This window comes from Schistocerca cancellata, chromosome 4 (genome assembly GCF_023864275.1).
Source record: "Schistocerca cancellata isolate TAMUIC-IGC-003103 chromosome 4, iqSchCanc2.1, whole genome shotgun sequence".
NCBI classification, from domain to species: domain Eukaryota; kingdom Metazoa; phylum Arthropoda; class Insecta; order Orthoptera; family Acrididae; genus Schistocerca; species Schistocerca cancellata.
Genome location: NC_064629.1, coordinates 149,003,291 through 149,016,070, shown reverse-complemented (window position 1 = coordinate 149,016,070; position 12,780 = coordinate 149,003,291). Strand labels below are relative to the sequence as shown.

The window sequence follows — 12,780 nt, the reverse complement described above, 5'->3', positions numbered from 1 at the left end:
TTACTGAATTACCAGTAGCATTGACCACAAATGTTACATGGTAAGACTTTACGGAACAACAACACAAAGGGTAACACATGTCGGATTCAGTCACCATCGAATACTTTTACAGTGTCATTCTTCTCTCATGCTATTTAACAAATGAATGGAAAAGAGAGATGATGGTGCCATGCACATTCTGTCTTACACCTCAAAGCAAGTCAAAATGCATTCCAGCAGGGGCAGATGTATTGATTTTGAAGTAACAAGAACAAATGCAAAATCAAACACTAACAAAGGAGCCCACTGGAAAATCAGTCTGTTTCAAAAAGAAAAGGAAATACAAAAATCTTTACAGGAGATTTTTTTAAAGGTTTTGTTTCAGTGGCTAGAATAATGATGTTATTGTAGTTATGTGCAGAGTTATCAAAATATAATACTAAGTATATTAACTTTGTCAGTATTTTTTATCATTGAAAATTACATGACAATAAATCATCACCTAATAAATCGTGTAATGGTGATTCATTGCATACCAAATGTCTAATGGTTCTGTGTGGTATAGCACATAACAAGCATGTTATACAGTTTCCTTTGAGCAATCAGGACATGGAGCTTGTTCTTCTCTCAACAGTAGTTCATCTCTTCTGCTCTGCCTTTAAGTATTATTAGCAAGCATCCCTAGCAATACCACAATGTGATGAAAAAATGTTTCTACATAGTCCTTTACAGTCTAATGTTCATCATGAAAGTAAGTGGTACAAGGGACATTCAATAATTAGCAACACATTTTTTTTCTCAACCTGTTTCAATTCAAAAAATGCACAATTTGTTGTGAGACATCATGGAATACCCCCACTTCAGCCCCAACAGTTTCACGAAGTTATGATAGGTGGCGGCACTGTACGTAGCCTTCAGACTGGTACCCGCAACAGAAATGCACTGACTTTCTTTTGGTGAAAAACCAGAGCATTAAAGATGATCACAGGCAATTGCAGAATGTCTACGGAGACCTAGCAATGAACAAAAGCTGGTGAGTCACTGGATAAGGCACCTGTCATCATCACAATGTCATGCAAACCCATCTGATCTCCCACGTGCCTGCTGGCTGCCCACGGTAATAACTCCTGCAATGTTGGAACGTGTGATCACTCTCTCAAGGTGAACAACAGTTTGGGTACTCAAAGTTGTGTGCCTGATGGGTTCCTCAGTGCCTAACAGAAGACCATGAAGAGCAGCGAAGGACTATCTATGTGGAATTTCTTGCACGTAACAAGGCTGAGCTTGACAATTTTTCGTCGGCAACGAAACGTGGGTTCATTACTTTGAATCTGAAACAGAATGGCAATCCACAAGGTGGCACCACACCACCTCTACTCCAAAGAAAAAGTTCAAAGCCACACCCTCAGCTAGTAGAGTTATGACAAAAATCTTATGCGACTCTGAAGGGTCATTCCGTTTGATGTCCTCCCTCACAGTGCAACAGTCAACTCTGAAATGTATGTGCCATCCCCAGGAAACTGAAGAAACAACTTCAGCATATTCGTCACCACAAAAAATGCAAATAAATTTCTCCTTTTCCATGACAACATAAGGCCTCACGCAATTCTGTGCACCCTCTCACAAAACTTCATTGGACTCTTCTTCCTCATCCACCTCACAGTTCAGATCTCATACCTTCCGACTTACATATGTTTGGCCTAATGAAGGATGCACTCTGTGGGCAGTAGTACGTGGATGATGAGGAGCTTATTGATGTAGCAAGACTAGTAGAGTTGTACCATGTGGGCATATAGGCCCTCCCAGTTATGTGGCATAAAGCTGTCCCATTCAATGGATATTATATTGAAAAATATGTTTTTGAAGCCAATGGATTCAAATGGTTCAAATGGCTCTGAGCACTATGGGACTTAACAGCTGTGGTCATCAGTCCCCTAGAACTTAGAACTACTTAAACCTAACTAACCTAAGGACATCACACACATCCATGCCCGAGGCAGGATTCGAACCTGCGACCGTAGCAGTCGCGCGGCTCCAGACTGCGCGCCTAGAACCGCGAGACGAAGCCAATGGAGTCAGGAATAATATGGTGTATTGGACTCCTGCATAAAACTAACTTGCTTTCAGAAAAAAGGTGTGTTGCATTACTTATTGAATGCCTCTCGTAATATAGCCTACATTTCATTTAGCCTAAACATATAAAAATCTTTGAATACCACTTACAAATGATTCTACACTGAGATACATACATGAAAGCAAATTAAAAATTATTATAAGTTGATACAATTACAGTTCAGAAACAAAAGCATATTTTAGAACAAAACTTTTTGTTAATGTCATGACTCCCTTTTCCACTGGGCCCCTCAAATGTGAAAAGTCAGTAGTCCACAAACCAGATTAAATAATTTCTAGCCTGCTACACAATTAATGCCATTGGCCAAAGCAAGCTATACTCCAATATGCAACTAAAAATTTCATGCAACTGCTTCACTGATACATGCCAACACACTGCACAAGTACTGCAGTTATCAGATAGATAAACACAAAAAAGACAGGATGTGCTTTTTGTTTACATAGAAGAGACAAGCTTCAATAACTTCATAACAGCTTATTTGACAAAGTAAGTAACTTACTCAGAGTCAGTCCGACTCCCTATTACTAACTTGATATGGCAGCTGAGATAAAATATGTCAATATGAGCAATTCATCCTCTTCAACATTGCTGTTGTTTCCAGTAACACAAAACTTTATGTGAAACAGTTCTCACATGCCCACAGAAATTGTTCCTCAACCTAATAAATCACAACGATAAAGGAATAATATGCTGTAGGTGCCTGCTGCAAGCACAATATATACCAATAACTCTTGAAATTACCATGGATTTGTGAATATCTACAACAAACAAATGAAGAAACTCACATAATCCCATGTTATATCAATACACAGAAATACTTCCTGATATTTAAAACACCTAAACCCATTAATTTACTTATACACTTTGTGTTTACCAAATGCAACAAAAAGATATTTCTGCAGTTTTTCAAATAAGATAGAACAGCTCGAATGCTTGTGAGAATGGCTTTCAGTTAGGCTGTATTGGTACAGTATGTGGACAAAATGAACTCTCTGTTACCTGCTTTTGACACCAACATAACAAATTGTCAAAAAAATTGGCCTTGCGTATTGCATACTTTTATTCTGTTGTCTATCTTTTGACCACACAGTAAGTATTTTGTTTTAAGGGGTAACAATTCTTATTACTGAAATGGTAAGGAATCATTTTAAAGGTCACCAGAGACATGAGCATTACTATTAAAATTAAATAAAGTCCACTAATTCCATGGCTATAATATCACGAGAACACACAATGGAATACAATAACTCAACAAGAAAACTGCATTACTACATAAGTTACAGTAATTGTCAAACAAATAATTTCCATCTTTCTAACTATTTAGTTCAATCATGATGAATGCTCAGCGAAAGCTGTCTCTCTTTTAGTACCTGAATCAATTCCTCCCACATATCACCTAGCATCACACTACAGAAAGGCTCAAAAATATGGAACTGATGCAATGATACAATAAAAGAAACCTAAATTCTGTTTCTTGGACATGAAAAATTACTTCACAGACATGCATTGAAGAGAGTTAATGTAAATTACTACACTATATGTAATACTATAAATAATATACTGTTAGTCTCAACAATGATAAGTTGAATTTTTTTTAAATTTAAAATGCTAAGTTATTTTATTAAGATGTAAAAGGTCTCACTGGGACAAAGCAAATAGTACATTTGTAGTTCACTAATGCAGATGATGATTAGCACCTATTTCTGCAAGACTATGACCAAAATTCAAACAAATCATTCACAAGCGTTTTCAATTTTAGTAAAAGCTGTAATGTCTTTCCTACTAACCTGTATGGGTAAAGACTGACAGAAAAACAACGGTGATGTGATGGCTATAAGCTTCTGTGGAGAGTTCAATGGAGGGATCATTACTTGACTGGGCAACAGGCAGCAGTCATCTGAAACAAAATCGCACACATTGTAACTCGGAGGACAGCGCATGTTAATTATTAGAGCACAACTGTGGGTTGCTTACAAGAAGTAAGGAAGAAAGATTAGGGAGCAGCATCCTGTAGTAGCAAGGTCAATAGCTGTGGAGCAGCAAGTCTTACTGGACTATGATTGGGGATGGAAATAAGCCACATCTCTTTTTCTCCCACAGGAACCATCTACATGGAAGTTTAGGTGTTGAAGTCATATCATCAATGTTGTAATTAGATGTGGATCACAAGATCTGATCAAACAAATGGAATTGTGCCCTGAATAATTTAAGAAAACAACAGAAACTCTACATCTGGAAGGCCAAATGAGAATATGAATCCCACTCCTCCAAAATACTCAGGAGAGTATTCTTGTGATGATGAAATGAAGGTGGAACTGATTTATAAATACACTGTTATGTCACTGAAATAATCATACATCCTGAAACAACATGTCCAAGGCAATATACACCCTGAAATAACATGTCCAAGGTGACAATAATATAGTCTTAGCCAACATGCCATTCGACTGTCATACTTCCACAGCTCTGCAGCACTCAACAATACAGCAACTCAAACCAGAATGCTGATTTTCTTTTCCAGCATTACCTGAGTAAAAACGTGAACAGAACTGAGTGAAAGTGTTCACAGACTAACAAAATTTTGTTTTTGAGGTCACTCTATCATTCACTCAAATTATGTCAGTATCATAAAAAACATGCACACCTGAAATCCCCTGAAGTGAAATCAGATGCCACCAATATACATGCTTTCAAAATCTGACAATTATGTTGCAGAGGTAGGTCAAAGATAAATAGATGATGAACATGTGAAAACAAGGATATATGTGGATCAAAAATGGAAAGAAATTGTTAAAGGGACTAGAAAAAGCAAATAGTGCAGGTGAAGAACTGAATCAACAAAGACTATTAAATCACACTATAAAAAACAGTGAGAAAGCTAGAAAATAGATAAACAATATGCACGAGAAGGGAGGAAATAAACAATGAAACATGGAAAAGGGTGTGGAATCTACAAGAACATGGCACAAATAAGGAGGAGTCATAGAAAAAAAAATCAGACAACAATTGGAGAAATAACTTCAAGCTGCCACACAGCAATGCACATGCTGCGGAGCAAGATTTCACTGCTGACGTTTTTCTTTGATGGGTGCTGGAGGACAAAACCAGATGACTTACAAACAAAAGTACATCAACAGATAATTTTAATACATCAAAAGCTACGACAAATATGGCACCAAAAATGTAAAGTACCCACATGAATTGTCAATAAAAGGATGTTTGGACAAGTTACAAGAAAAACTATTAGTAGTGGTCAGTGGCATACAATGTACTTAATCTTGCAGTTTACAGCGACCGAGTGGCAGAACAGAAGTGTATTTGACCTTTCAGTCCAACGGTGGGGCATGTTATATACAGTTTCTAAAACAGAACTCTTGTTGAAGCAAAACCTTAGTATCACAGAATGATACAATAATCAGTGGAGCCTTCTTTGAAGTATCACATTCAGTATTTCTTACAGAAAGTACACAGAGGTTATGTCTTCGTATTCCGCCAATGATGAGGATTTTTGCTTTTGCAAAAGCTCATATATGAGGATGATGGGGAAGGAAATTGGCAGTGTCCTTTTCAAAGCAACCATCCTAGCATGTACCTTAAGTACGTTAAAGAAACCACACAAAAACCTAATTTTTAATGGTGAGACAGGGATATTAACTGTGTGCTCAAGAATACTAGTCCAGTGACTTACCACTGTGTCATTTCACTTGGTTTTCAGGCAGAAACAGTTTGCTGATGTCTTCATTATGGGAATAACCTCCAGTGTCACTGACACTAAAACGGGAAAGCTTGTTTTCGCTCTACTATATCTTATGGTATCATTTTATTGGGTCAGCCTCGCGTATTCCCAAAAAATAGATTTTTTTTCACAAAAGATCAGGCAGACTGAACTAAAGAGTCAGTTCAAACACTTGATGCAAGTCATTGTTCACATGATTCAGAATTATTCCTGTGCATATATACCTCCACAGTATTTGTGATTAATAATATGGACTCATTGAAAAGAAAATTCAGCATTCACTCGAACACTAGACAGACAAAAACCTTAATCTGTGATAACACTAACTTAACCACTGTACAGAAAGCATACATTACTATGGAAGCTTAATTTTGGATAGTCTTCCAGCAGAACATAATACAAGTAGAAAACACCAAATTTTCAAATCTAAGTTGAAATACTTCCTCCTGGCAAACTAATTTTAATCTATACAGTAGTTACACACACTTGTTTTTAGTAATTTGCTGTAATGTGTTATTTACTTATTCAAACTACCATGAACCATTTTTTTGTATTTTTCATTTTTATGAACTTTTTGTGACTTAGGTATTGATTTGTTCAATGACATAGTAGCTTTGGCTCACATGGGCCCTTGGAACCTTAAAAGATAAATAAACTGGGAGACTTTTGGAAATGTGAATTATATTATAAATAAAGAACCATTAAAGAATGCTTGTAAGATTCAGTTTTTCAGGGTACATATTTAGAAGCAATCAAACAGCTAGGACTCGGAAGTTTAATGCAGAATTGTTCAATCAACGCATTACTCTAAACAAATACTTCACTATGTCCTATGCAATACAGCAAACATTCACTTGCAAATTTACTGCACAAGCTGGAAAAGTGATTTACAATTAAAACTAAGTAAAGAATATTGAACACCCTATAAAGAGATAACAGCAGAAAGTGAGAGACATTGGTACAACTGATCTGGTAAGAGACATAACAATAAAGAATATGATCACATAAACCCATAAGGTTTCAAAATGTGCCTCGAATAAAGTAACAAAACATTGCATTAAAAAGTAAGATTACAATATATTCCATAATATGCCATATCTTTGAGTACACTAAATTAGTAGTTGTTTCAGTGATGGATACCATTAGATGTTAAGACGTGTTAATAAACACTGGGTCAATGTGACACTGAAAAAATACATCAGCACAAGAAGTAGAATAAGATAAACTGAACTACTGTGCTACTCCAAAAATGGCATGTATTGTCTCCATGAAAACAGCAGTTCATATATTCAACATGATTAAATCTTACAAAATACAATATTTTGCAGTGCTCTGCTGTTTCATCCACCAAAAAATAAATAAATAAATAAATAAAATAATAATAATAATAATAATAATAATAATAATGAAACTCTATACCTGCAAAATTTCATTAATTTGTTCATTTTGAACACTGTTTTTTCTTTTCCCAACAACTACTAAAATATATCTTAAGTTCACTAGTGTTTTGCAAACAAAGGTGCTACTACATAAACAATAACAACAGAAAAGTAAGCATCAATGTAACAGATTTTTTTCAACACGACAAGTTTCAAACAATAAAATATTGCCCATTGGTCTCATATAATGTCTTTGCTCTGTCTAATTCCAATCTAGTTCATTGCACATATTTAAGTTATCCATCTTGCTAAAGATATAACGAAAGTATAAATACACAGGAATTCCACAAAATAAACTGAATTCTAACTTGCTCAAACAAGACTGTGTTCGTCACCTTGCTGAGCTATATATTTAAGGTATTTGTTGTTTGTTTTTTTTTTTAATATTTATAAATGAAACACAAGCTTGTGAATTTCTGATTATATTTATTAAATTATGAAATGTGCTTCAGCTAATGATATGAAGGAAATAACAAGATTATGTGTGTCAACTGTACAATAGATTTTGCCAAGTAAAACTTTATATAAAAAAGAAATATTTTCAGAATACAGCAGTGAATGAACCTGGCAACAGCATTTTAAGTACACATTTAATGAGGTGAAAATATATTCTGTAAATGTTGGTATTTGGTAAATAAAAACAAACTAAGCTAAAATATAATACAAACAGAATGTTCCAACTTAAATCATTCTAATATTTAATACAGCATGTATCCACTGATTTTGTCATAGTCACTTTTCTTTTTCAAAACTTTTATGACTATTTTAACTCATTTACAAGCAGAAAGGTAGAACTTTTGAACAAAGTAATTAAGTAAAAACACATTATGAGATAAATTCAACAACTATTATTTTGTATTGAAAGTTATTTACTTACTGCATGTACTCAACGTGATTAATAACAATTTCTTTTAAAAATATTTCTCTAGATTCTGCATCAAGCAATGGCTCTGATTTGTCCATCACATTTCTTACAAATTAAAAACAACTTAACACTGAACTTTAGAAACAGTATAACTCACTCCTTATTCTGGATTATTTAATTCTGTCACAGTACCAATATGAGGAATCTCTACATGCTGGCAATCAGATAAATATTTCACCACCCCACTGAAGTACTTCAGCATCTATTTCAGAACTGCCCATCTTCCTTCTTCACACACATTTGTGTCATTCATCACACCATGCTGTAGTGCATCACTTGGCAAATTTACATGAATTATATCACCTGTATTTCTATGACGACTTGGTTCATTCACTGTAATGAACACTTCTGAAGTCAAACTTTCAGTTTTGCGGACATCTGCTATAAAGCATTCCTCAACACTTCCTTTCTGTTCACTGTGTGGTACAGGAGCTCCTGGTGTAAAGACATCATCATCATCATCATCACCGCCACTTTTTGTTAACTTTTCATTGTTTATTTTTCCAGTTTTCATTTCTTCTTCACCCTTTCCACTTTCATTACTAGTTCTGTTGCCACCACCACCACCACCACAAACAGTAGGCTGATCATCTGGAATATCTTTCATATTATTTCTTGTATCAGCATCCTCTGAAGCAGATGAATCCATCTGAGGAATTTCACTTTCGAGGTTATTTACATCTTTGCTTTGATTTAAGTGTACAGTCTGGTCACTGTCAAGCTTCTTCACAGAGTCAGGAAAGAACTGCTCACTAGGACTGAAAGGTGTATCAACTGTCACCAACTGCAGGTAACTGCCAAACGAATTCATTTCAGGCAAACCAACAAATGATTCCTCTCGTGAAAGGTTTGAATGTTTCTCATGGTTCTCACTGAAATTGTTATCTGGGATCACAGTATCTTTCAGGGATGTTGCATCATTATCTTTTGATTGCAAATTTTCACCAGCACTTTCAGTAACAAGTGAGGGACTATGCCTTGAGCCAGACTTGACATCCTCTTTTATAGGTAAAACATTAGTTTGTGGTGTTTTGTCTATTAGGTCTGTAGGACTTTCAGAAAATAAATCAGCAGTCTTTTGCATGTTTTTACTACTAGAGGGAGAGGTAACACACTGAGGCTGCACTGGGATGCTGTACAATGAAATTGAAACCTGCCTGTCTCCATTATCACATCCTGACTGAGACAAATGTGGTTCATGAAATAAATTTTCATCTTTTGGCTGAACATGTGCAGTTCGTGTCTGAAAATTTGGTGCCAAATGGGAATTACTGCCTTTACAGTTTTTTAGTGGTGGTCTGAGAGATTCTTTTTTCTTACAACATTTCATGTTGAGAAGGAGTACAATAACAACTACCCAAATGGCAAAAGCAACTATCTCATAAACCAAAAATGATGTGGCATTCCAGTCACCATGGGCAAAAGCAGTCCAAAGAAGTGGAACCAATATGAACCAATGAAAAAACGAGTACACACCACACAAAATGGGTAGCAATAACACAATCATGACGTCTTCCTTCAATTTTTCTGTTGTGTTTGACACTGAACTATCACATTTCTGTTGTGCAGAGTCCATTATAGCAGTTAAACAGCATCACATGTCCTTCAGAATTACTATTACAAAAGTATTATTAAATATACTTTTGACTAAATTTGATAAGCAATTGGAACAGTAGACAGAGAAAACCTTCCGTAGTACACTAAAGCACTAACTAAATGTCACCGTTACTCCTTCAAAGAGAAGTTCCTCTACAACAGGAAATACCACCTCTGTTATCACATGATGCGATATGATATGATGCGATAAAATGACCGAACTTCCTGGCAATCGTTCTAAATACTCATGCTAAGGTGTCATGACTTCAATGAGATCAACTACAATTTAAGGCCCATTTAAAAAACCTATGGCAACATAACAATAGGAATTTCATGGATATGAAAATTATACTAAACACGTATCTTGCAGGTAATTTCAACTTACTTTTGTGAATTATCTGCTAACTTTTAACTTGTCAGTAGTTCACAAATTATTTTATTAGCATTAAGGATAAAATGCCAGTGCTAATCAGTGGTCCAATTAAGAAAACTGAAACCAGCAATTTATACATACTTATTTTCACTTACTGTCAGAAATGAACACGAAAAATGAGTTTATAGGTGATAACTAATAACTAAACGATAAAATTTGGTTGCACATTATCACACGTAAAACACACAGAAATTTTAATGTGAGATTAAAATAAACTAATCATACACACAGTTAAAAAAACAATAAAATTAGAAACAAAGGCCCACAGTATAGCCAGTTCACTGCAGAGGAAGCTTCTAAGATTTTAAAGACCACAGAATCAGCACAACTGTATTCCTAAATACCAACAATAAATAAAAATAAGATTTACTCTGAGACACACTTTTCTATAGCCTATACTGAGTAGCGTAGGATATAGAAAAGTTCCTCCATGTAATTATTGTTATGTTTCACTAAGTACCCCTACCCCTCTCAGATGAATTAATATAAATAAGAAAATAATATGTTTTTCATCACACATACTATGAACAGAAAAGAGCTTATTCCATGATGTTACATTGTCTTTGATGGCCAATCTATAAAATAATTCTACTTCCTGAAGGACAAACGATTCGGTGGCTTTCTCTTCCAATATATCTCACAAAACTCAGTTTAACCTAATGCTCCTACCTGATTTATGATAAGCAATTTTTTTTTTTTTTTTTTTTTTTTTTTTTTTTTTTTTTTTTTGTAAACTTTGGCTACTTTGTAAAATGACTAAATTGTTACACACATTATTATTATATAAAGAAGATGTTATAACATATGAAAATAGTGAATAAGCCACACCAATGTAGACACAGTTACCTCAAACATATACTGACCACTCCGAAACAGTTTGGATACACATTTCACTTATAAAAATAATTAAGTGGTAAGGAAAAACTGCAAACTTACCTATGAGATTTTCATCAGGTTCCGTATTCTGTATCAAGCGTGACAATAATTTAAATAATAACGCCAAAACATCGAGATTCTCCGCACTACGTACAAAGACTGGCAGGCAACTCTGTCTCAACAGGCCCCAAATTCTAATTATCACCAGGAGTTCACGAAGTGTATTTAGTGCTTTGTAATCACGTAATAATTCATACTGCAAAGAACAACAATAATAAAGTAGAAATATGAAACATACAGTGTCATAGAAGAGAAACTAGAGATGGTATAACAGAATTTAGGTGGTTTTGCGTAATATTGGAGAGTATAGATGCCAGTAAACATTAAAGATCCTGATTATATATTCTTCCAACATGAAATTACTACTTAGAGTTCAATTACTCCAGTTTTAAGGAAAGAATTGCCTGTGGTCTTTATCCTGGAACTTTTCTCATGTTTGGCTTATTAAATTATAACAACTGCAGGAAGACAAATACAGATAGATGGGATTAGGCCACTATGTAAACTGAATTCTTCTGGCTGACTATATCTGACTAATACTAGATGTTTAAAGTGTTGTTATTCTACATAAATGTATGGATGGAAGTTTCACCAGTCCTATCCACAAAATCAATCCAAAAAACCACTTTATTTCACCCCTGTCTGCTAGCAACCACTGATTCAAAAGTTTGGAAACCACTGTCATTTGTGCGGCATAAATATTTGTTTGTTTAATTATATGTTCAAATATTTCATCTGTGATAAAAAGTCAATAAAAAACTTCAACTTTGTTACAATTTTGCCCATTTTTATTACTCAGATTGGTACCATGGGCACTCATAAAATGCACAATGTTTGGCCAGTTACACTGAGGATCAAACCACATACTTTGATCACTTATTGAACCATCAGTCAAATTATCACTGTCAAATGATGGTAATCATATTACACAGAGAAATTAACATTTAATGTAATTTTCTGGGCTATTATGCTGTGGATAAATGGATTTCACCTTCAAACCAAACATTTTGTCCCCATCTGCAGAGGATATTTTCAGGGGGGATTGTAGTTTCTTTAAATGTCTGATCCACACCCTGGCTCACTACTGACAACAGCAAAATTCTGCCTCCACATCCTTCAGGACAGTGGTGTGACATCACATGTTTTAAATGTGCGACTGCAATAGGCCACTGTTGACTGCCATCATCCACTGTTGCTACCATCCCATGGTGGAAGACCGGTTCACATCTTCTTTGGCACTGGAATCCAAACATCATTCAATTTCACACCCTCCTCCTTCCCACTGGAATTATAGGGTTGTTTTACAATCTCTATGGCCTCTCTGTATAACCTTTCATGGTATCCACTTGCAGATGCTAGTACTTGAGTGCTATCAAAATTAATGTGGTGATCTCCTGGCTAAAAAGCATGTCGCACAACAGCTGATCTATCAGTCTCCCCTCTTCTGCAATTGCCCTTGCACTCATCTAGTCATTTTCTTACTGTTCTTCTTGTAGTACCCACTACACCTCCCCACAACTACACGGAATCGTATAAAATCCTGCTTTTTCTGGTGGTTGGCAAGTATAATTAGCCAATTTTAGGTGATCTTGTATCATCTGA

The 12,780-nt window shown here is 35.3% G+C and overlaps 1 protein-coding gene across 1 annotated transcript in view; it reads right to left on the bottom strand.

The window, feature by feature from the left end:
• LOC126183313 (mediator of RNA polymerase II transcription subunit 16) overlaps positions 1-12,780 on the bottom strand; it is a 295,961-nt gene that overhangs the window by 32,789 nt on the left and 250,392 nt on the right. The window contains exons 13-14 of the mRNA XM_049925164.1: positions 11,179-11,374; positions 3,901-4,010 (exon numbers count right to left, since the gene is read on the bottom strand). Of these exons, the coding sequence (XP_049781121.1) occupies positions 3,901-4,010; positions 11,179-11,374 (306 nt within the window). The remainder of the gene's footprint in view (positions 1-3,900; positions 4,011-11,178; positions 11,375-12,780) is intronic.